The sequence below is a fragment of the Neoarius graeffei genome, chromosome 12, assembly GCF_027579695.1.
Source record: "Neoarius graeffei isolate fNeoGra1 chromosome 12, fNeoGra1.pri, whole genome shotgun sequence".
Taxonomy (NCBI): domain Eukaryota; kingdom Metazoa; phylum Chordata; class Actinopteri; order Siluriformes; family Ariidae; genus Neoarius; species Neoarius graeffei.
Window position 1 is genome coordinate 67,995,886 of NC_083580.1, and position 24,255 is coordinate 68,020,140.

General features: G+C 43.1%; 1 protein-coding gene across 1 annotated transcript in view; it reads left to right on the plus strand.

The window, feature by feature from the left end:
* Positions 1–24,255, plus strand: part of nrxn2a (neurexin 2a) — an 833,732-nt gene that overhangs the window by 129,598 nt on the left and 679,879 nt on the right. The window contains exon 5 of the mRNA XM_060936298.1: positions 411–425. Coding sequence (XP_060792281.1) covers positions 411–425 — 15 coding nt within the window. The remainder of the gene's footprint in view (positions 1–410; positions 426–24,255) is intronic.

Below are 24,255 nucleotides of genomic sequence, written 5' to 3' on the forward strand. Positions count from 1 at the left end.
TCATTTTGTAAACTTATAGATCTCTGATGTTGATGCTTGCTTTTTTAAGTCGATGAATCAGACTCATAATCCACACCGACGGAATTTACATCAAAGATGATCCCGCTTGTTTTTCACAGACCTCATACAGGTGAACACGAGCCTATTTTGCATCATAAAGATTTAGGCTTCACAGAAGAACATCCCAGCATTGTTAATAAGCTTCTGTCACAAATCGCGACGTCATTTCTGTTTGTGGATTTGGCGAGTGTGTGTGTGTGTGTGTGTGTGTGTGTGTGTGCGAGAAAGTAATCTTAAGATGTGACCATTTCTGAATTAACACCTGATATTTACCTGCTTTGTGTAAAGAGGAAGATGACACGTTTCTGACTTTGTGAATCTTTTTTTTTTTCCTTCTCTCTTTTTTATAGGTGTTACCCAGCCAGGTAAGAATGCTATTTTTTCCGTGCTTCTTATGTATGCTGGACTTTGTTTTCTCAGAGCACAAAAAATCAGGCGCTGTATGAGAACATTAGCACTCAAAAAACAGACATGGTTGGGATTAGCATTGATTGGGCATGCAATCAGACATCTTTTGGTGAGGTCTGAGACTGTTGGTCATGCTGTGGGGTTTGCATTGTTCCACTCCAGCTGTCTTCTGTGGCACAGTCAGATTTTCATGAATTGAATTTGATTGTAGGAAGCACATAATTCCTTCCAGCATGGTGCTGCTGCGGTGTTTGAAGGCGCACAGGATCGAATGCTTTTGTACAACCTTTTACAGACATCACTGCAGGATCCACTTCCAGATGCACCTCATGTGCTGTCTAATCTGGTGCTATTGCCTCTGCACTCAAAGACTCACACTAATTCTCCATCTCTTTCATATCATACAGCAGTCGTCATCATTACAGTATCACAGATGCCAAAATGACATGACATTTTCTCATCCAGGTGATGCTTGACATACGCTACTTCACATTTAATGTTTTATGTTATCAGACAGACCGGACACTTTATTTATTTATTTTTTTCCCTGGAATAAAAACATGTATTCTATTCCCTTCTAGCAGGTTTCATTCGTTTGGTTTGATAGCATGCAATATCGCTTATCCTACATATACTGTATTACATCACTCTACCCAGTGAAGAATTGAGTGTTGGATATGGTTTACGATATTACACGATTGTCAAGACAACATGACGTCAGACGTCGGAGCTGATGCGAATATCCAGCGAGAATGTTTTCTGCTGCGCATGCACAGAAGCATTTCTTTGTTTGCCGGGAAAGAGAAAGACACACTGAACACCCGAAAGGCTACCAAAACTTCATTAGATATTCTTCACACACATTTGCAAGAAAAAAAAAAACATACCAACGGACATTGAAAAACTGGAAAAGAGACACAACGGAGACGTAAAACTTCTGTGCTAGCGAACTACTGTTCCAATTTGTAAACAAACACGGCCGCCAGGTTTGCTTCATCAAAAACAGAAGATTTAGAGAGAATTTTGGCTGCCAGGTCGCTCCGTTGTGTGCATTTGTCGATGATGATTTTAAAAGTAATGAAGTAAATTACACAAGGAAATGGATATTTCAGTCTGAGTGAAAAATATAATGGTGACTGTGCGTGGAAGAAGAGTCTGGAGACAGAAATCTTAGTTTCTCGGTTGTTAGTCTGTGGTACTTGCTCTTGATAGCACCTGCTTGACTGCTTTATTAGCATTCGCTAACACTACTGATGAACGCTACACCGGCTGGAAGGTGACTTTACTGCTGCGCTGATGGCGCCGACTCGTGGGTAAGCTAGCGTTGGCCTTTGAGAATGCTGATATGAAGAGAGTGTGAGTGTCTCCCCATCTCATTATCTGTAGCCGATTTATCCTGTTCTACAGGGTCGCAGGCAAGCTGGAGCCTATCCCAGCTGACTACGGGTGAAAGGCGGGGTACACCCTGGACAAGTCGCCAGGTCATCACAGGGCTGACACATAGACACAGACAACCGTTCACACTCACATTCACACCTACGGTCAATTTAGAGTCACCAGTTAACCTAACCTGCATGTCTTTGGACTGTGGGGGAAACCGGAGCACCCGGAGGAAACCCACGCGGACACGGGGAGATCATGCAAACTCCGCACAGAAAGGCCCTCGCCGGCCACGGGGCTCGAACCCAGGACCTTCTTGCTGTGAGGCGACAGCGCTAACCACTACACCACCGTGCCGCCCCGAGTGTGAGTGTATTATTATAATAATAATAATAAAAAATATTGGCTGGCTTTTCTTGTGGTATATCAGATATATTCCATTCAGCTAGCATGATACTGAACTCGTCTTTGATTCGTTCGGTATCATGCTCGCTGAATGGAATATGTCTGATATGCCACGAAAAAAGCCAGCCAATATTATTTCAACATAAGACTGTCATTTCTGGACAATAATTCCACTGGAGTTGAAGATGTGTGGAGAAAAAGATCAGTACGCTTATAAAAAAGTCATTTGAGTATACAAAAATTTGTATACAGTGGTGCTTAAAAGTTTGTGAACCCTTTAGAATTTTCTATATTTCTGCAAAAATATGACCCAAAACATCATCAGATTTTCACACAAGTCCTAAAAGTAGATAAAGAGAACCCAGTTAAACAAATGAGACAAACATATTATACTTGGTCATTTATTTATTGAGGAAATGATCCAATATTACATGTCTGTGAGTGGCAAAAGTATGTGAACCTTTGCTTTCAGTATCTGGTGTGACCCCCTTGTGCAGCAATAACTGCAACTAAATGTTTCCAGTATCTGTTGATCAGTCCTGCGCACCGGCTTGGAGGAATTTTAGCCCATTCCTCCATACAGAACAGCTTCAACTCTGGGATGTTGGTGGGTTTCCTCACATAAACTGCTCGCTTCAGGTCCTTCCACAACATTTTGATTGGATTAAGGTCAGGACTTTGACTTGGCCATTCCAAAACATGAACTTTATTCTTCTTTAACCATTCTTTGGTAGAACGACTTGTGTGCTTAGGGTCGTTGCCTTGCTGCATGACCCACCTTCTCTTGAAATTCAGTTCATGGACAGATGTCCTGACATTTTCCTTTAGAATTCGCTGGTATAATTCAGAATTCATTGCTCCATCAATGATGGCAAGCCGTCCTGGCCCAGATGCAGCAAAACAGGCCCAAAACACGATACTACCACAACCATGTTTCACAGATGGGATAAGGTTCTTATGCTGGAATGCAGTGTTTTCCTTTCTCCAAACTTAACGCTTCTCATTTAAACCAAATTGTTCTATTTTGGGCTCAGCCGTCCACAAAACATTTTTCCAATAGCCTTCTGGCTTGTCCATGTGATCTTTAGCAAACTGCAGACAAGCAGCAAGTTTTTTGGAGAGCAGTGGCTTTCTCCTTGCAACCCTGCCATGCACACCACTGTTGTTCAGTGTTCTCCTGATGGTGGACTCATGAACATTAACATTAGCCAATGTGAGAGAGGCCTTCAGTTGCTTAGAAGTTACCCTGGGGTCCTTTGTGACCTCGCCAACTATTACACGCCTTGCTCTTGGAGTGATCTTTGTTGGTCGACCACTCCTGAGGAGGGTAACAATGGTCTTGAATTTCCTCCATTTGTACACAATCTGTCTGACTGTGGATTGGTGGAGTCCAAACTCTTTAGAGATGGTTTTGTAACCTTTGCCAGCCTGATGAACATCAACAACGCTTTTTCTGAGGTCCTCAGAAATCTCCTTTGTCCGTGCCATGATACACTTGCACAAACATGTGTTGTGAAGATCAGACTTTGATAGATCCCTGTTCTTTAAATAAAACAGGGTGCCCACTCACACCTGATTGTCATCCCATTGATTGAAAACACCGGACTCTAATTTCACCTTCAAATTAGCTGCTAATCCTAGAGGTTCACATACTTTTGCCACTCACAGATATGTAATATTGGATCATTTTCCTCAATAAATAAATGACCAAGTATCATATTTTTGTCTAATTTGTTTAACTGGGTTCTCTTTATCTACTTTTAGGACTTGTGTGAAAATCTGATGATGTTTTGGGTCATATTTATGCAGAAATATAGAAAATTCTAAAGGGTTCACAAACTTTCAAGCACCACTGTACATTAATTACAGGTATGCTCATGCCCCCTGTGGTGAAAAGAAGTACACTAAAGCTGCTTTTACACAGGCACTAAACGCTGGAATAAGTTGTTCCTGGAACAACTGCCCGTCTAAACACAATTTGTTCTGGAACAGTTTGAGTGCAGTGGACGCTCCACTTTACAAGGTGGTGCAACTCGTCCCCGCTTACCATCTAAACACAATCGGTGGCGTCTGTCATCCTTCCGTATGTCCATCCGTCCATCCGTCTGTCCACAATTCACAAAAATCGCTACTCCTCCCTGGGTTTTCAATGGATTTTGATTCTGATTGTTTTGTTTGGAAGATCAAATCAGTCTGCACTAAAGTTACTCCCTGGTTTTGTGATTTCTCATTAACAAGTTGCTAATTAGGCCGGTTAACAAACTTTCAGGAAAATCGCTACTCTACCCTGAGTTTTCAGTGGTTTTTGATTCAGATTGTTCTCATCAAGAACAACTTGGCGAGCAACTGCGTCGGTGGGCGGCACGGTGGTGTAGTGGTTAGCACGGTTGCCTCACAGCAAGAATTATTTAAGTCTGAGTGAAAAACCCAGCGGCCAGCAAGGGCCTTTCTGTGTGGAGTTTGCATGTTCTCCCAGTGTCTGCGTGGGTTTCCTCCGGGTGCTCCAGTTTCCCCCACAATCCAAAGACATGCAGTTAGGTTGACGTGGGGCGGCCTTGGGCTGAGATGCCCTTGAGCAAGGTACCTGACCCCTGACTGCTCCCCGGGCGCTCTGGGCTGCCCACTGCTCTGGGTGTGTGTGCATGTGTTCACTGCTTCAGATGGGTTAAATGCAGAGGATGAATTTCACTGTGCTTGAAGTGTGCATGTGACGAATAAAGGTTTCTTCTGACGGTCTGGTTTATCATCAGGACAAGACCGCTTTGCGGCAAATTCAGTGGCCAGTTCTTGTCAAGTGCTTTTCCTTGTCAAGCTTCTCCACCTTTAAACAATGGAGTCAAGTGATTCCCAAACCAATCACAGTGATAACAGGACTAAAGATGACGTTCTTACTCTCGTCCAGTTGTGGGGAGATGCAGATCATTGTTTGCTTTTTCAGTTTAAAATTCATCTAAAAGAGCCGATTCATTCCCTGAACGACACATCACTCGGACTGAATCAGTTTTCTGAAAATGAAAGTTGGATTTACCACCAAATCACCGAGCGTTTAAACAGAAACGAGCAGCGAGACGTCAATAAAGCAAGTTCAAACCAAGCTTCTGATCCATGATTTGCACATGCATACTTTTGTGTTTACCTGTACAACCTCCGGTTTGCCACCGATAGAGTGTGAGCGTGTAAACACAAAGGAAAGCGTTACTTTCCAACTTGTTCCAGGCACAACTTGTTACCACTGCCATGTAAAAAACACATACGTGTTAATTGTACTTACAGCTTATTTTGCAATATGTGTCCACTTAAAGATAAGTATGCTAGTATATTATTTTTAAGAAAAAATAATATAATGGTGCAATAGCATAAAATATTCAGGTCTATTTATATTAGGGCCATGTTAAATAATTGATTATTTTGGAATACAGTATATAACATGCTCAGAATACATCATTCAGTATTTTTAACTGTAAGATTTAAATCTCCTTTTATTCAGTTGGATATTTATAAAGGTGACTCAAGCTCTTTTCTGATTATAATACCGATTCTGAAAACTTGAGTATCGGCAGATCCCGATACCCATCCGGCATTCCAAAAAAAAAAAAAAGGTTATTTAAGTATTTATTTGGGAAGACATCATGCAAAAATGCAGGAAGAAATACATGGATAAAACATGACTTACATACAACCTTTTCACTGACATGGAAATTATAATAAATACAAAAATAGCTGGGCGGCATGGTGGTGTAGTGGTTAGCGCTGTTGCCTCACAGCAAGAAGGTCCGGGTTCGAGCCCCGTGGCCGGCGAGGGCCTTTCTGTGCGGAGTTTGCATGTTGTCCGCGTGGGTTTCCTCCGGGCGCTCCGGTTTCCCCCACAGTCCAAAGACATGCAGGTTAGGTTAACTGGTGACTCTAAATTGACCGTGAGTGTGAATGGTTGTCTGTGTCTATGTGTCAGCCCTGTGATGACCTGGCGACTTGTCCAGGGTGTACCCCACCTTTCGCCCGTAGTCAGCTGTGATAGACTCCAGCTTGCCTGCGACCCTGTAGAACAGGATAAAGCGGCTAGAGATAATGAGATGAGATGAGACAAAAATAGCTACCCTGTGGGTCCATGTGGCTACTGCTTATAAATAAAATATTTTTCTGATCCCATGTCCATACAGTAAATATAGCATATATACAGGTTATCAATTATACTCGCCTCATCTCTTGCAAGCGTCACCAAGCTGTGAGCAGCGTCAGGGCTTTGTTCAAAATACAGTGCTGTGAACGATATCTATTTTCAAAACAGTAAGAAAGCACTTGTTCATGAATTGTCTTCGAAGCATTATTTAGTATGAATGAGCACATTTTATTTCACAAGTGTCATGTAAAGACTCTAAAATAACAAATTTTATAAAAACATTAAAGCGAATAGCAGAAGTTTGATCAATTATACTTTTAATCTTAGTTTTCACTTTGGTCAAATAATCTCATCTCATTATCTCTAGCCGCTTTATCCTGTCCTACAGGGTCGCAGGCAAGCTGGAGCCTATCCCAGCTGACTACGGGCGAAAGGCGGGGTACACCCTGGACAAGTCACCAGGTCATCACAGGGCCGACACATAGACACAGACAACCATTCACACTCACATTCACACCTACGGTCAATTTAGAGTCACCAGTTAACCTAACCTGCATGTCTTTGGACTGTGGGGGAAACCGGAGCACCCGGAGGAAACCCACGCGGACACGGGGAGAACATGCAAACTCCGCACAGAAAGGCCCTCGTCAGCCACGGGGCTCGAACCCGGACCTTCTTGCTGTGAGGCGACAGCGCTAACCACTACACCACCGTGCCGCCCGGGTCAAATAATATATCAGAAATTTATTTAAAAAAAATAATTCATTGAAAAACATAAGTACTCATTACAACTCTTGTTGAATGTCTGGAATTCTTCGCCTAAATATCTGCCAAAAAACTAAAAAAAAAAAAAAAACCTTACAGAACATTTAATTTGACCTTTCAGAAGAACACCACTTACTTGATATCGAATCAATAGCATTGGCGAACCACGAGGTGAATTTCATTTGTCTTTTTATCTGCCGATTATCTTCCGATACTACGAAGTTATAACAAGATTTCTCTTATTTCGTTTCTAGTTCTGATTAGTTCTGAAGTTTATCAAGACGTAGAACGGGTAATCGAACTTGATCAGGATAAGTACTGATTGGTTACGAAGTTTTGCTATTGTTACACTCATTCTTACATTCTTACGTTCTTGTGTACCTTTGATCATGCAAGATCAACTGTTCATATCATGAGATCATGATTCGCCGTTGTGGTGACTGTAATGCTTATGCACACGCGCTATTGTAATCCTTATGCGTATGCGCATGTGCAATGCGTGATTGTTACACTCTTACGTTCTTACAGCACGATGACATAGTGGCTATCGCCTCGATATGAGTCGGTAGCCACAATAAAGTGTAAATAGAATAAATCCTAACAAAATATATATTTTTTTAATGTGTCAACATTCCCAGTATAAAATTCCAGTACCAATCCTTTTCAATCATTTATTATAGGAGTGAATTAGTTCTTGTTTCTTTCAAATCCGATGCACAAGTGTTTGCTGGTATCTGCCCGATACTGATCCTTGGACTTTGGATCGGTGCTACTGATTTCTTTAGGAGAGTACTATGTTCTTTGATGTTCCTCATTAGTTTAGTTTATGTCTCTCTCTCGAAAAATAAATTCTGCATTACTGACATCTGAATAAGAGAGTTGGTACAAAATTGGTTGATATTTCCCAGCATTATTTTTCCAAAGAATAATTAAGTGTTACAGAAAAATGTTTGTCAGTAAAGAAGGCCACATATTGTATTACATAAACCACTTTTCAGACAAAAAACAGGGGGTCACGCTCGTCGTTGACAAACATAATTCATCAATATCGAAGAAAAAATTACTAGCAGTCGTCACAGTGAGAATATCATCTTGTAAAGATAGATACAGTGGCATGCAAAAGTTTGGGCACCCTTACTTAAAATGTCTGTTACTGTGAATGGTTAAGTGAGCAGAAGATGAAAGGTATAAAGGTAAAGACGACACATTTCTTTTCAGCGTTTTCTGCAAGATTTGTGTATTATTTTTGTTTTGTACAATTGGAGAGTGAAAAAAGAAAAGGAACACCATGTGAAAGTTTGGGCACCCCAATACATTTGAGTTCTCAGGTAACTTTTACCAAGGTTCCAGACCTTCATTAGCTTATTGAGCTGTGGCTTGTTCAAATTCTTCATTAGGAAAGGTCAGATGATGCAGATTTCAAAGCTGTATAAATTCTCTGACTCCTCAAACTTGTCCCTAAAATCAACACCCATGGGCTCCTCTAAGCAACTCTGTCACATTCTGAATAATAAAATAATTGATGCTCACAAAGCAGGAGAAGGCTATAAGAACGTAGCAAAGTGTTTTCAGGTCGCTGTTTCCTCAGATCGTAATGGTATTAAGAAATGGCAGTTAACAGAAACAGTGGAGATCAAGGTGAGGTCTGGAAGATGAAGAAAACTTTCTGAAAGAACTGCTCGTTGGATTTCTAGAAAGGCAAATAAAAACCTGTTTGACTGCAAAAGACCTTCAGAAAGATTGAGCAGACCCTGGAGTGGTGGTGCACTGTTCTACTATGCAGCGACACCTGAACAAATATGACCTTCATGGGAGAGTCATCAGAAGAAAACCTTTCCTGTGTCCTAGCCACAAAATTCAGTGTCTGAAGTTTGCAAATGAACATCTAAATAAGCCTGGTGCATTTTGGAAACAAGTCCTGTGCACTGATGAAATCAAAATAGAACTTTTTGGCCACAGTGTGCAAAGATATGTTTGGAGAAAAAAGGGTGCCAAATTCCAGGAAAAGAACGCCTCTCCAACTCTGAAGCATGGGTGTGGATCGATCATGCTTTGGGGTTGTGTTGCAGCCAGCGGCACAGGGCACATTTCACTGGTCGAGGGAAGCATGGATTCGAATAAATACCAGCAAACTCTGGAAGCAAACATCACACCATCTGTAAAAAAGTTGAAGTTAAAAAGAGGATGGGTCCTACAATAAGACGATGATCCAAAACACACCTCAAAATCTACAATGGAATACCTCAAGAGGCCCAAGCTGAAGGTTTTGCCCTGGCCCTCACAGTCCCCTGACCTAAACAACACTGAAAATCTGTGAATAGATCTCAAAAGAGCAGTGCATGCAAGACAGCCCAAGAAACTTGTAGAACTGGAAGCCTTTTGCAAGGACGAATGTGTGAAAATCCCCCAGGTAAGAACTGAAAGATTATTAGCTGGCTACAAAAAGTGTTTACAAGCTGTGATACTTGCCAAAGGGGGTGTTACTAGGTACTAACCATGCAGGGTGCGCAAACTTTTGCTTCGGGCCCTTTTCCTTTTTTTGTCATTTTGATAATGTAAAAGATGAAAATAAAAAATTGTTTTTGCTTAAAATATAAAGGGAATGCGTCATCTTCAACTTTATGCCTTTTGGAGATCATTTCATCTTCAACTTGCTTAACTGTTCACAGTAACAGCAATTTTGACCAGGGGTGCCCAAACTTTTGCATATCACTGTATAATATTTAATTGCAATTAGTTGCCAATATGAGTCACAATTTAAGGTTACTAAAACCGAAAACGTAATTGAATAACACGTTAATTAAGAAATAAAGCAAGTTTATAAATGACTTCAGTTCTCCTTTAATTCCACTTTTATTAGTCGGTAACTAAGAAAAAATACAGACTAAGAAAAAAAGTGAAGAATACTTATTTGACCTTTATTTTTCAAGGAAAAATTGGAGAATATTTTTCAGAACCCAGGGGGAACGCTGAAAAACCATGACCCACTGTTGGGTTGTCAGACCAAATATTGACTTGTTTATTCCTCTTTAGTCACGTATAGTTTGTGTATTATAATATGCAATGTTTTATTCTATATGCAATGTTAAAATGGTTCTTAGAAACACATATAGGTCTGCTCTAGCTTAGCTTGCATTGACATACTTATTCTTCTCTCTGCTTCACATCGACCTCATTGTGTATGAAAAGCAAATGAATTTTGTTTTGGCGTAGCAGTAGGTTCTATGTCAGACATTAAAATTACTGTTTTATACTATAAATGTTGTTTAGATAAAAGTATTACCAAGAAGGACTTGGAGACTAATGATGCATTCAGAAGTTTCCAACCTCCAAGGAGAAAAAATCCATTTGAATAGCTCTCCAAATTGTAATTACCACTCAGGAAGTCGAGATTCTCAAGTGCTTCTCAGTTAGCACATCTCATAGCCGTCGCCTGTCTCCTGGTTCAGTTTGTGTGCAGTTTGGCACAACAGCTGTGTTTTTGTTTGGAAGTGTGTTAATTATTAAAGTGAAAGATTTCACTGTATTTATTGCTCATAAACAGTCCTGCAGTCATGGAAATAAAGATTAACAAATGGGCATTTCTGCTAATGAAGAAAATTATATTTTTCAAATTGCATTATGTTCTATAGTCTTGAAAATATGGCACATTTAAATAAAAGCCTACATTTAAGAAGAGGTTGAAAGGACGAGTTTTTTTTCCCCCTCTAAGTGGATTTAGTTAGAGTGGATTAACACAGTAATGGACTGTTTTCAGAGTTTCAATGTACTAGCTTTATCCTTAATAGGTATTAGGCCAAAGGCTGCAGTTTGACGTAATGGTATCTGTATGCTAACAGCTAGAAGAATGTATGGGAAGATCTGTTCTGAAGTCAAGATGCCTACTTGGGGAATTTCAAACAGAGAAGCCATTTATACAGGAATTCTGAACTGATGTGTTGAAAAACAGCTTATTTAAGGGCACTACTAAACAGCCACTGTTGACGAGACCACATGATGGACACTTTAAGTGTAGTAAGACCCTGATGTGGGTGGAGCACAGAAGCACAGCAGGCGAGAGATGATGTTTCCACAAACACTTTATTTTTACTTTTCAGCTTTCTTTCGCTCACTTTCTCTTCCTTTCACTCACTCACTCACTCACTCACTCACTCACTCACTCACTCACTCACGCGTTGTGGTTAGGGAGAGAGCCCCTTTTCTCTGCTCTCTCTCTCTCTCTCCTTTTATGCTCCCTCCCTGTAACAACCACACACACACACACACACACACACACACACACACACACACACACACACACACACACACACACACACACACATTAACAGCAGGTGGAGTGACTTAGCCACATACCCCCACCGCCTGACTCAGGCTGGGGAGCCATCCGGCCTGAAGCTGACTCCCCTCCCCCCAACGGGACAGGAAGTCCACCACCACCATCTGTGCCCCCAGCCTGTGGATCACCTCGAACTTAAATGGCTGGAGGGCAAGATACCAACGGTGTGGAAAAGGCCGTTTTCTCTCGGGACAGGAGAGTCAAGGGTCTCTGCCAATATCCCTTCGTTAAATCCAGTGTCGAATAAAAACGAGCAGTGCCTAATCGATCAAGCAGCTCAATGCGAGGCATTGGGTATGCACCAAATTTAGACACCGCATTGACTTTTCTATAGTCCACACAGAACCGGACCAACCCATCGGTCTTGGGGACCAGGACCACTGGACTGCTCCAGCCACTGTGGGACTCCTCAATTATGCCCATTTTGAACATGGCCTTGAGTTCATCCTGGACCACCTTTTTTTTTTGTGTTTGGGCAGGCGGTAAGGGTGGCTGCGCACTACCACCCCCAGGGGCATCTCAATGTGGTGTTCTATGAGGTGGGTGCGGCCGGGCAGGGGCGAAAACACGTCAGAAAATTCTTTCTGCAACTGGGCTGAGTTGGGCCGGGGAGAGGTGGTCTCCACAAGGGACCGGAGTGGTTGGCGATGCCAATTTTCTTTTTTGAACCTCCGGCCCCAGCTCCGCCTTCTCCAGGATTACTCCAGGATTACTGACACCAACGCCATCTCATTCCAACAATAGATTGAGGTGGTAAATTTTCAATGCCCTGCCCCGTCGGTTCGCCTCACCTCATAGTCGATGTCCCCAACTCGCCGTGTGACCTTGAAGGGCCCTTGCCACTTGGCGATCAATTTGGAGCTTGACGTGGGCAATAATATGAGTACTTTGTCTCCCGGTGTGAACTCTCTAAGGTGCGTGCCCCTGTCGTACAGCCGGATTTGACGTTCTTACGCCTGCTGCAAATTCTCCTGGGTTAAGTGCGTGAGTGTGTGGAGTTTGGCGCGCAGGTCGAGAATGTATTGAATTTCATTCTTACTAGATGAAGGTCCCTCCTCCCAATTTTCATGTAGCACATTCAAAATGCCACGCGGCTGACGCCCGTATAATAATTCAAATGGTGAAAACCCTGTGGAGGCTTGCGGGACCCCTCGTACTGCAAATAACAGCGACTCGAGCCACTTATCCCAATTACATGCATCTTGGCTTACGAACTTCCGAATTATGTTTTTGAGAGTTCGATTAAAACGTTCCACTAAGCCATCAGTTTGTGGGTGATAGACGCTGGTGCGGATAGGCTTAATCCCCAGTAACCCATACAGCTCACGCAGTGTGCGTGACATAAATGTAGTGCCTTGGTCTGTCAGGATTTCTTTCGGAATCCCGACCTGGGAGATAAAGCGTAAGAGCGCTTCCGTAACACTGCATGCTGAGATATTGCGGAGAGGCACTGCTTCCGGATATCGCGTTGCATAGTCCACCAGAACTAAAATAAAGTGATATCCCCGTGCTGACCGATCTAATGGCCCGATGAGATCCATCCCAATTCTTTCAAAAGCGGTCTCGATTAAAGGGAGAGGGCGCAAAGGCGCTTTTGGAGTGGCTGCAGGATTTACTAATTGGAATTTGTGGCACGCCGCACACCACCGACGGACATCCCTGCGAATCCCTGGCCAATAGAACCGGGCCATTATTCGGGCTAGTGTTTTATCCTGCCCTAAGTGTCTGGCCATGGGATTAAAGTGAGCCGCCTGGAATAGGAGTTCCTGACGGCTCTTTGGGATTAATAACTGTTATCTTTTCGCCAGTTTGAGTGTCCTGCGTCACTCGGTATAACCTATCCTTAATAATAGAAAAGCAGGGGAAGGCCGGCGTCGCATTTGGCTGGAGAATTTGACCATTGATTACTCTCACTTGGTCAAATGCATGCTGCAGAGTCCCATCTCGTGACTGCTCGAATGGGAAATCCCCAAGGGAATCCCTGAGAGAGGGAGAAGGGGTGGGGTGCTCCTCACTCCGCGTATCACCCTGACGCTGTGCTGACGTAGACGGCTCTGTGACAGCTTCTCCCGCCAGTGCTAGTCCGGGGTCTTCCCCAGATGGATTACTGCAGGATCCACTCCTCACTATGTGTGTCATTAACTCCTTAAAACCAGGCCAATCAGTCCCCAAAATCAGCGAGTGGGTGAAACGAGGGTTAACCGCCACCTTTACACTATACTTTTCACCCCGAAATAGAATGTGGACGGACACTAAAGGGTAGTTGTGAACATCCCCGTGCACACACGACACCTTTCGCATTCGTGCTCTTGCTAATGCCTCACCTTGCACCAGGCTTTGGTGGATTGAGGTCTGGTTACAGCCGGAATCCATCCACCAAAGCCTGGTATGTATCCCCTTGGACACTCACCGGTATACGATACGCTCCGGCCCGATCAAGGGCGGTTTCTGGCGCATCAGGGACCCGGACCACTGCGCCCACCTCCATCGCAGAGGACTGATTTTGGAGATGTCCCGGCTCCCTGCAGTGCCAGCACACCGGCCCAGGCTCTCCCTCTGCACCGGTGTTATGGACATCACTCACCTGGGGGGGAGAAGACCCAGACAAGGAAAGGGAAAACGGGAGGACACCACGGGTGCGCCAGGCCGGCTGGGGGGGAGCCAGCCCCCGCCTCCGCGGTGGGGGAAATGGGGCAAAGTTGGGAAGCAGAGGGAGAGGGGGAGAGAGAGGAAAGAGGAGAAGAGGAAACACATCTTCCTGCCGTCGGAACTGGCGCCATGTGGTCCTCTGCCAGCTCGATAGCTTGATCCAGCGACGCTGGGCGATGACACTGGACCCACTCTGCCGTTCCTTCTGGAAGTCGCGCAATGAATTGTTCCAGTGTCACCAGGTCGATAACTCCCTCCCACTCACTGTGGTTTTATTACTCTGGATGTTAAAATGGTGGTTAAAGGGTACCTGCAGTTGGGGGGGGGGAAACATTGGCAAGAAATATTACACATTTTACACAAATGCATTTTGACTCCCCTATATTCTTGGGTTTCAGTCACGTGGCGTTTCTTAGCGATTTCACTTCGGTAAAACTGCTGGTGGTCTAGCAAACCAAAACGGCTGCTGTAGTACAACAACTAGTGATAAATTATCAGAGTATGTTTGTAATCTAGAAGCCACTGCTCGCTTTAGATATATTCAGAAGATTGCTATGTGCAATGGAATTGACCCCTACAGTCTGGGAAAGAAGGATTTGTCATACGATCTCAAAAACTACCCTTCAGTCGAGTTCCCTGACATCTCGAACTGTCTGGTGTTGCAGACATCCTTCTACACCGCAAAACAGATGAAAGCGTGGAAGAGTATGGAGGCTTACACTTTTTTTTTTTGTATGTGGCTGGGTAAAGGACCTTGCTATCAAGTCGCTGCCAAATAAATCCTGTATTGTTTTTGCCCGTGTACCGGTAAGTATGTTTTTTTTTTTAAGCTTTTCGTTTGCATCTTTACAATGAACCGCTGCAAGTTGAAGTGTAAACAAACAACAGCTGGCTTGATTCTCACTTGTGTTGGCTCTTATCTCTCAGGTAAATCATTCACAAAGATCATTCACCCCTTTAAAGACCTGGATCTTAGTTAAACAAGACGGAGAAATGATCACGGCGCATTGTAACTGTATGGCTGGGTAAGAATTTTGTCGTGGCCTTCATGCAAATGGACTTTATTATTCGTGGTTGTTTTGATCACATACACTTGCTGAAAGATTCATTGAAAAGACCACTAGGACACCCTTTTAAAGAAAGCGAGACACGCGTAGTTTTCAGTACAGCAGCCATCGAGTGAGGAGGAAACAAAGGCTACATCCACACGACAACGGCAATGAGATTTTTAAAAATATATATTATATCGCGTCCACATGGGCAACGGATCAGTAAAATATCAGGTACATATGGCAACGCAACGCTTGCTGAAAACGATGCAATACACATGCCACACCTGTAGGTGCGCTGTAAGACGGTCCCATCGGAGACACCACAACAATAGAAGAAGTAAGGACGCATGCGCATAAACTATTATGCGCGAGACTTCATATTAGCCACAAAGTCAGAAAAATCTGTTCGTAAAATTACGTTATAATGACCAAATACAATGAAAAGTATTTTTCCAGTCTCACCTGTGAAAGGTAATCCCATGTGATCTCGTTTGGACGGCAAACCTGTTGGTACAGTTAAACACAGCACATGAATGAGGCATCTTTATTCTCCGCTTTGACCCATCCAATATGGCGGCGAGGATGACGTATGATTCTATGCGGAAGGCGGCGTCTTTAATGGTCCGGAATAAATTGAATGCTACACGTTGATGGATTAATTTGTTCTTCTACGCCCTTTTTGAGGAATGTATTGTAGGACTTAAACCAACATCTGAAGAGGTGAGATCGCTCCTTTTTTTCCCTATTTTTGCTGGCGGGATTGACTCTCACTCTCTCTCTCTCGCTCTCTCTCACTTTGCACCATTACACAATAAATATTCACAGTGAAAATATTTTGTAAGCGCGTTTCATGAACCAAGTTATAGGATTTGTTGACAACTCGCATCGAGTTCGTTACACTTCTACCCGGTGTGAAGCACATGTGGTTGTGACGTCATCGTAAACAAATCCATTCTAGTCATCCAGACGACTTCGCAATGGCACCGTTGCCAGATCTTTCCACTCTGGAACCCGTTCTCAAAAGATTTCGTTTTGGGGCACCCAAAACGCCGGTGCCGTGTGGAGGCCAGGCCGAAACGATAAACAATTTTATCAGATTCACCTGAATCCGTTGCCGTGTGGACAGGGCCTAAGAAACAGCTGGGGACTTTAGTGCTTCGTGACTAACACATAGAAAGAAAAGTACTTGGAAAACACTAAGGCTATAGCTGAGATGGATACAAACCTTTCACTAAGTGATCACTGCAAACCTTTGATTTCAGTCAGAGGTTCAAAAGCCACCTTTCTCGACGTCTTTTTGTGAAATCCTGTGTTCGTTCACCATTTTTTATTAGTTCACGGGGAACCCTGAAGAAACTTTTAGCAGTTTCACAGTTTGATCAATTCGAACAACGCAACCGTAAGGCATTTTTCATGCGAGCAATGCACCTTCTCCGTATAAACGCTTTGTCAACTGAGCTTTGGTAGACCACCAACTAAAGTTTTGAATAACTAATGAGGCGCATGTGACGTCACGTGAAACCCAAGAAATATCACACTGTGTCGCATAAGGCAGTGCTTTAAAATTCTTTTGTATTCCTGCTCACTTAAGTTCCCATTCAGGGAGCAGCCATATTGCCATTTTGTGGGTGGTGTTAAAGGTCAACATGACGTAGAATTGTTGATAGGTTTCCTGTATCTTGATTGGCTCACTGCTCTTGACACTGCGATGGAGCCGGATGTACAAAGCATTGTTGAAAAATAGCAGGGTGCAAAGCCTATGATTGTAAAAATAATAAAGGTGATAATAAGGGAAAGTCCCCCCCCACCGTGTTCCATTGCAGTAACCGAGCAATGTAAACGACTTGCTAAACAGTGGCTACACAACTTAGTGTAACACTCCCATAAAGCTGACTATTAAACTATGTGTATTATGACCTATCACACATCCCATCAGGGGAGGTGCTTATGGGAATGCACCAGGCAGGACACAGTGGTGCTTGAAAGTTTGTGAACCCTTTAGAATTTTCGATATTTCTGCATAAATATGACCTAAAACATCATCAAATTTTCACACAAGTCCTAAAAGTAGATAACGAGAACCCAGTTAAACAAATGAGACAAAAATATTATACTTGGTCATTTATTTATTGAGGAAAATGATCCAATATTACATATCTGTGAGTGGCAAAAGTATGTGAACCTTTGCTTTCAGTATCTGGTGTGACCCCCTTGTGCAGCAATAACTGCAACTAAATGTTTACGGTAACTGTTGATCAGTCCTGCACACTGGCTTGGAGGAATTTTAGCCCATTCCTCCATACAGAACAGCTTCATTTCTGGGTTGTTGGTGGGTTTCTTCACATGAACTGCTCGTTTCAGGTCCTTCCACAACATTTCGATTGGATGAAGGTCAGGACTTTGACTTGGCCATTCCAAAACATTAACTTTATTCTTCTTTAACCATTCTTTGGTAGAACGACTTGTGTGCTTAGGGTCGTTGTCTTGCTACATGACCCACCTTCTCTTGAGATTCAGTTCATGGACAGATGTCCTGACATTTTCCTTTGGAATTCACTGGTATAATTCAGAATTCATTGTTCCATCAATGATGGCAAGTTGTCCTGGCCCAGATGCAGCAAAACAGGCCCAAACCATGATACTACCACCACCATGTTTCACAGATGGGATAAGATTCTTATGCTGGAACGCAGTGTTTTCCTTTCTCCAAACATAACGCTTCTCATTTCAACTAAAAAATTCTATTTTGGTCTCATCTGTTCACAAAACATTTTTCCAACAGTCTTCTGGCTTGTCCATGTGATCTTTAGCAAACTGCAGACGAGCAGCAATGTTCTTTTTGGAGAGCAGTGGCTTTCTCCTTGCAACCCTGCCATGCACACCATTGTTGTTCAGTGTTCTCCTGATGGTGGACTCATGAACATTAACATTAGCCAATGTGAGAGAGGCCTTCAGTTGCTCAGAAGTTACCCTGGGGTCCTTTGTGACCTTGCCGACTATTACACGCCTTGCTCTTGGAGTGATCTTTGTTGGTTGACCACTCCTGGGGAGGGTAACAATGGTCTTGAATTTCCTCCACTTGTAAACAATCTGTCTGACTGTGGATTGGTGGAGTCCAAACTCTTTAGAGATGGTTTTGTAACCTTTTCCAGCCTGATGAGCATCAACAACGCTTTTCCTGAGGTCCTCAGAAATCTCCTTTGTTCGTGTCATGATACACTTCCACAAACATGTGTTGTGAAGATCAGACTTTGATAGATCCCTGTTCTTTAAATAAAACAGGGTGCCCACTCACACCTGATTGTCATCCCATTGATTGAAAACACCTGACTCTAATTTCACCTTCAAATTAACTGCTAATCCTAGAGGTTCACATACTTTTGCCACTCACAGATATGTAATATTGGATCATTTTCCTCAATAAATAAATGACCAAGTATAATATTTTTGTCTCATTTGTTTAACTGGGTTCTCTTTATCTACTTTTAGGACTTGTGTGAAAATCTGATGATGTTTTAGGTCATATTTATGCAGAAATATCGAAAATTCTAAAGGGTTCACAAACTTTCAAGCACCACTGTATGTCTAAGGTTGATTCCTCGCAGGGAGCTTTTAAAAGGCCTGGGCAATAATGACTACCATGAAATGCAGTATTACCTTGCATTAGGCTAACTAATATCAGTGTGAGCCCCCACTTTGAGATACCCCTCAAAGAAAGATTTCAAACTTTAACTTGTAGGCTAATTAGCCTAATATGTATTGTAAATAATGCGTAGTAACACTATGTTAAACTGCAAATATTATATAACACTGTAATCTAAAATAAACAGCAATTAAACTAATTACATATTGGCATCTTGTTCAACTGAAACCAAAACCCAAAGGCAGGAATTATCTTTTAAATGAAAAGATTGGCATTTATTCACTAAAACCTACCAAGAACTTTCGTGAAATCAGGCATTTCATACCACTAAACAAAAAAAAAAGAAGCGGAACCACCTGGGATTTCAAACAAACTGTCTGTGGTAGCTACCATTTCGTTGGCGCGCGTTGGAGCTCATGAGAACACGGACAGGAATGGTCTTTCATCATTACTCATGTAGCCATTGATACCTAACCTCCATATCAAACAGCAACGTTGACCAGTGTGAAAACTCCAGTATGATTGTGCAGCACTCTGAACATCTCCCAAACGATACGATCACAGGCACTGTCCCTCATGGATCACTCCGTTAAGTCCGATGTGAAGTCACTCAAACGCCACACAAAAAAACCTCCCTCATGCGCTACGGTCAGCATAGCTAGCAGTGTTGCTAGCGGAGAGAAGCTCAACGTCCATAGCTAACTGCTAACTGAAATCCGTGAACTGGCGATGTCCTTCCTTAAAAGTTATTACTGAGAGATACGTTCTCAAACAGTCCCGTATGTAAACAAAACAAAGTAAAAATGTCTCATCTCATCTCATTATCTCTAGTCGCTTTATCCTGTTCTACAGGGTCGCAGGCGAGCTGGAGCCTATCCCAGCTGACTACGGGCGAAAGGCGGGGTACACCCTGGACAAGTCACCAGGTCATCACAGGGCTGAAGTAAAAATGTCTCATCTCATTATTTCTAGTCGCTTTATCCTGTTCTACAGGGTCACAGGCAAGCTGGAGCCTGTCCCAGCTGACTACGGGCGAAAGGCGGGGTACACCCTGGACAAGTCACCAGGTCATCACGGGGCTGAAGTAAAAATGTATTACAACTAAATCATTAGATATTGCATAAAGATCATTTACTATCATGGCTTAACTGATTTTCCTTCCAGGCAACTTTTTTTCTTTCTCCTCATTTTTTTTAATTTAAACAACCCTTCAGCTCCCTCCCATCTAGCTCACGAACATTCTAATCAGGACATAAGTTTCAAAATAAAAGCCCTTATTAAATTCAGTGTAAGCATATCATAGAGGGCACATAGAATTAAATCACAGGTATGTATTCTTCAAACACTGAACACTGTAATAGAAATAAGCCTATTTCGCAGGGGTGTTACATTAGGAACAGGTCACACTTTAGAAACACTCTCCTTTGTGGCACGGTGGTGTAGTGGTTAGCACGGTCGTCTCACAGCAAGAAGGTTCCGGGTTCGAACCCAGCGGCCGGCGAGGGCCTTTCTGTGTGGAGTTTGCATGTTCTCCCCGTGTCTGCATGGGTGTGCTCTGGTTTACCCCACAATCCAAAGACATGCAGTTACTGTAGGTTGACGTGGGGTGGCCTTGGGCTGAGGTGCCCTTGAGCAAGGTACCTGACCCCTGACTGCTCCCCAGGTGCTCTGGTGTGGCTGCCCACTGCTCTAAGTGTGTGCATGTGTTCATTGCTTCAGATGGGTTAAATGCAGAGGATGAATTTCACTGTGCTTGAAGTGTGCATGTGACGAATAAAGGTTTCTTCTTTGCTAGACACTCTGTCATTTGCGAGGACCATTTTGAGCCTGATTGCTTTGAAAGGAATCTATAGGCCAAGCGCTTGGGCTATGCAGGTCACGTTAGACTCAAACCCGATGCTGTGCCAACAATATTCCAACACCTTCCACAGAAAAGGGGTTCAGGCTATGCAAGCCGATTAGCTATAATAGTATAGACATCCACAGTTGATATACAGTATATGTTTATGCACTGCCTAAAAGTGTAGCTCCCAATGAGTGTAAAATGTGTTCGGAAATAATCCCACTTTTTTTTTATGTAAATTAAAAATAAAACACTGGATAAAAACCCATCTATCTTATGGAAATAAAGATACAAATTTCGTTGTCTGGTGGTCAAGTGTTTGAGATATGTTGCCTTGCACTTATGATCAGGTATTTATGGTTGCAAAAGCCATCAGAAATCAGCTCAATGCTTTACAATATTATTTTAATATGGAGCTCTGCTCCACTATAAACTCACACTTGGCTTCAAGCTGTCACTAGCCTATATTTCGACCGTATAAACTATTTCTGGCACATTGCATGTCTATACCTGTATTCACACCCATAATAAATACAGTAAATAGGCTTGACATTACATCCCAGGCATTTAGCAGACACGCTTGTCCAGAGCAGCATACAACAGGACCCTGATATACCCACAGCAGTAGGGGGTTAGGTGCCTTGCTCAAGAGCACTTCAGCCATTCCTGCTGGGCCAGAGAATCGAACTAGCAAGCTTGTGGTCCCAAAGCTGCTTCTCGAACCTTTAGGCCATGGGTTTCCACAGCTAGTATGGACATACATGTATACATAAACACGCATCCATACACATACATACATATACGTGACGAGTCATGGAATCCACGGACACATGTCGGCCGAAACGAATCCGAGAAAATCGCAAAAGAAGCATTAATTAATTAATTAATTAATGCTTCTTTTGCGATTTTCTCGGATTCGTTTCGGCCGACATGTGTCCGTGGATTCTATGACTCGTCACATATACACATATCTATCTCAGGGCTTTACATTAGCACCCGCACACCCGCCAAATGCGGTAAAATTCAGCTTTGGCGGGTAATGACTTTAGTCTCACTAGCCACTTTGGCGGGTGGTTTATTCTGTGGTATGACAATATATTTTAATTGTAGTTTTCTCTGAAGGCATCTGATATAATAAATGCATTGCAATGTAATATTACGCGCCTACAACTCCCATGAGCACCTGCATAAACATTCTGACAACATGTTGTTTAGAACGTTCGTTAACGGCTCAGATAAAATCAGTGATACGGTACCCTGCGGTTAATGAACGAAGCAACAAAGTTGCTGACGACTGACAAGCGCACTATGTGGCGGCATATAGCTGGAGTTTCAAACCCTGCTGCTCAGGGAAAAAGGGGCAGAGATGATCAGGGCCAGAGGCAGCATTTTAAAAATCACTGAGGTCCGTGATGCTCAAAGCGCGCGCCGAAAAATGTTCGCCATATTTAAATGAGAAGGGTGAATTACACGCCACACAAGAGATCTATTCCTGAAATTACTTTTAATGGTGTTTGAACTGAATATCATCAGTTTTGAAAAAAAAAAAATCATGTATGTGGCAAGAGTAAGAATAATTTAAGCTTGTTTATTGGTTTGATCTGGCCCAAGCAATGAGGACAAAAGATACCCTCACTATGTAGCCTATTGGCCCTTTTCCACTACCCTTTTTCAGCTCGCTTCAGCCCGACACGGCTCGCGTTTCGACTACCAAAAAACAGCACGACTCGGCTCGCTTCAGCCCTGCTTAGCCCCTAAAACTCGCACCGTTTTGGAGTGGGGCTGAAGCGAGCCAAAGCGAGCCGAGTGAGGCTGGGGGCGTGAGCAGACACTCCCCTGTGCACTGATTGGTGAGGAGGAGTGTCCTCACATGCCCACACACGCGCCGCGAGCGCGCTGGGATCTGTAAACACCGTAAACCCGGAAGAAGAAGAATTACGAGAATTTCTGAAGCCTTATGCGCCTCGCCTCATCTATACGCTCTTGCCAGTATCTGTTGGCGTTGTCGGTGACTACAAGCCACAGCACCAAGACCAGCAACACTAACGACTCCATGTCCTCCATGTTTATTGTTTACTATCCGGGTCGTGAGACTACCGCTTAAAAGCTCACTGATGTCACTATTTGCGCTGCTTAACGACATCACGTGACGTCCACCCACTTTTGCTAACTCCACCCAATGTGTCCACCCACTTCCAGCCAGCACGGTTCAGCGCGGTTGTAGTCGAAATGCAACTCCAACAGCCCCGCTCAGCTCGACTCAGCCCAACTCAGCACGGCACGGCTCAGCCGCGTTTGTAGTGGAAAAGCGGCATATGTAACTAAGATACATTAAAGGAACAGTCCACCGTACTTCCATAATGAAATATGCTCTTATCTGAATTGAGACGAACTGCTCCGTACCTCTCCGAGCTTTGCGCGACCTCCCAGTCAGTCAGACGCGCTGTCACTCCTGTTAGCAATGTAGCTAGGCTCAGTATGGCCAATGGTATTTTTTGGGGCTGTAGTTAGATGCGACCAAACTCTTCCGCGTTTTTCCTGTTTACATAGGTTTATATGACCAGTGATATGAAACAAGTTCAGTTACACAAATTGAAACGTAGCGATTTTCTATGCTATGGAAAGTCCGCACTATAATGACAGGCGTACTAACACCTTCTGCGCGCTTCGGCAGCGCATTGATACGGAGCTCAGATATCAATGCGCTGCCGAAGCGCGCAGAAGGTGTTAGTACGCCTGTCATTATAGTGCGGACTTTCCATAGCATAGAAAATCGCTACGTTTCAATTAAATTTTTTCAGTGGAACATAAAACAACTTTTGCAACATTTACATACATTTTTGAGATTTAAAATATTTAAATTTGTATTTACGGATCTGATTTTCAATACCAAAGCTGTAACCTGTAACACAATACTGTACATTGGCAAAAGCTTCTATTTATTAGGAGTGCAATTTTATTTAATGTAATGTAATATAATATGTATGTAATTCAAATACATGAACTCAATAAAATCAAGCTCCATATAAATATGTATATGCAAAGCACATAAATATGTAAAAGAGGAATACTGAACCTCGTATCTCCTTTGAGTGTAGCGTAATGGGGTCGTTTAGAAGTGGACAAATGGACACCAGATCAATCACACAGTCTGTTATAGTGCACTTCCTCATGCTTCACCCCATCACATCACTCGTGTCTATCTTGAGCCATCGTACTTGCGGATTAGCTGTTTGTGTTGAAGTATTAGCTCCTGTGTTTACTGAGCAAACAAGACTCTGAACACTGCCCAGGCTTACCTGTCGAGTTCTTGCGGTGTGTGGATGGAGGGGTGGAAGTGTTTAACTGGAATACAGGAGGAATTGGGAATAGGGGATGATAGGAACACTGCACATGACATGTCTGGACGTTTGGCTGCACTACAAGAGAAAAGAGGAAAAGAGATGACCGTCCACTTGGGTGCTCTAATGACTTGAACGATAAACCTCATAGGATGAGACAGTGTATGAAAAGCTGTTCTTTTGTAGCTTCAGCCAACACTTTCTAACGCAATACAAAGAAATTCCATTGACTTCACTCTCCTCTAAGAATCTGTGG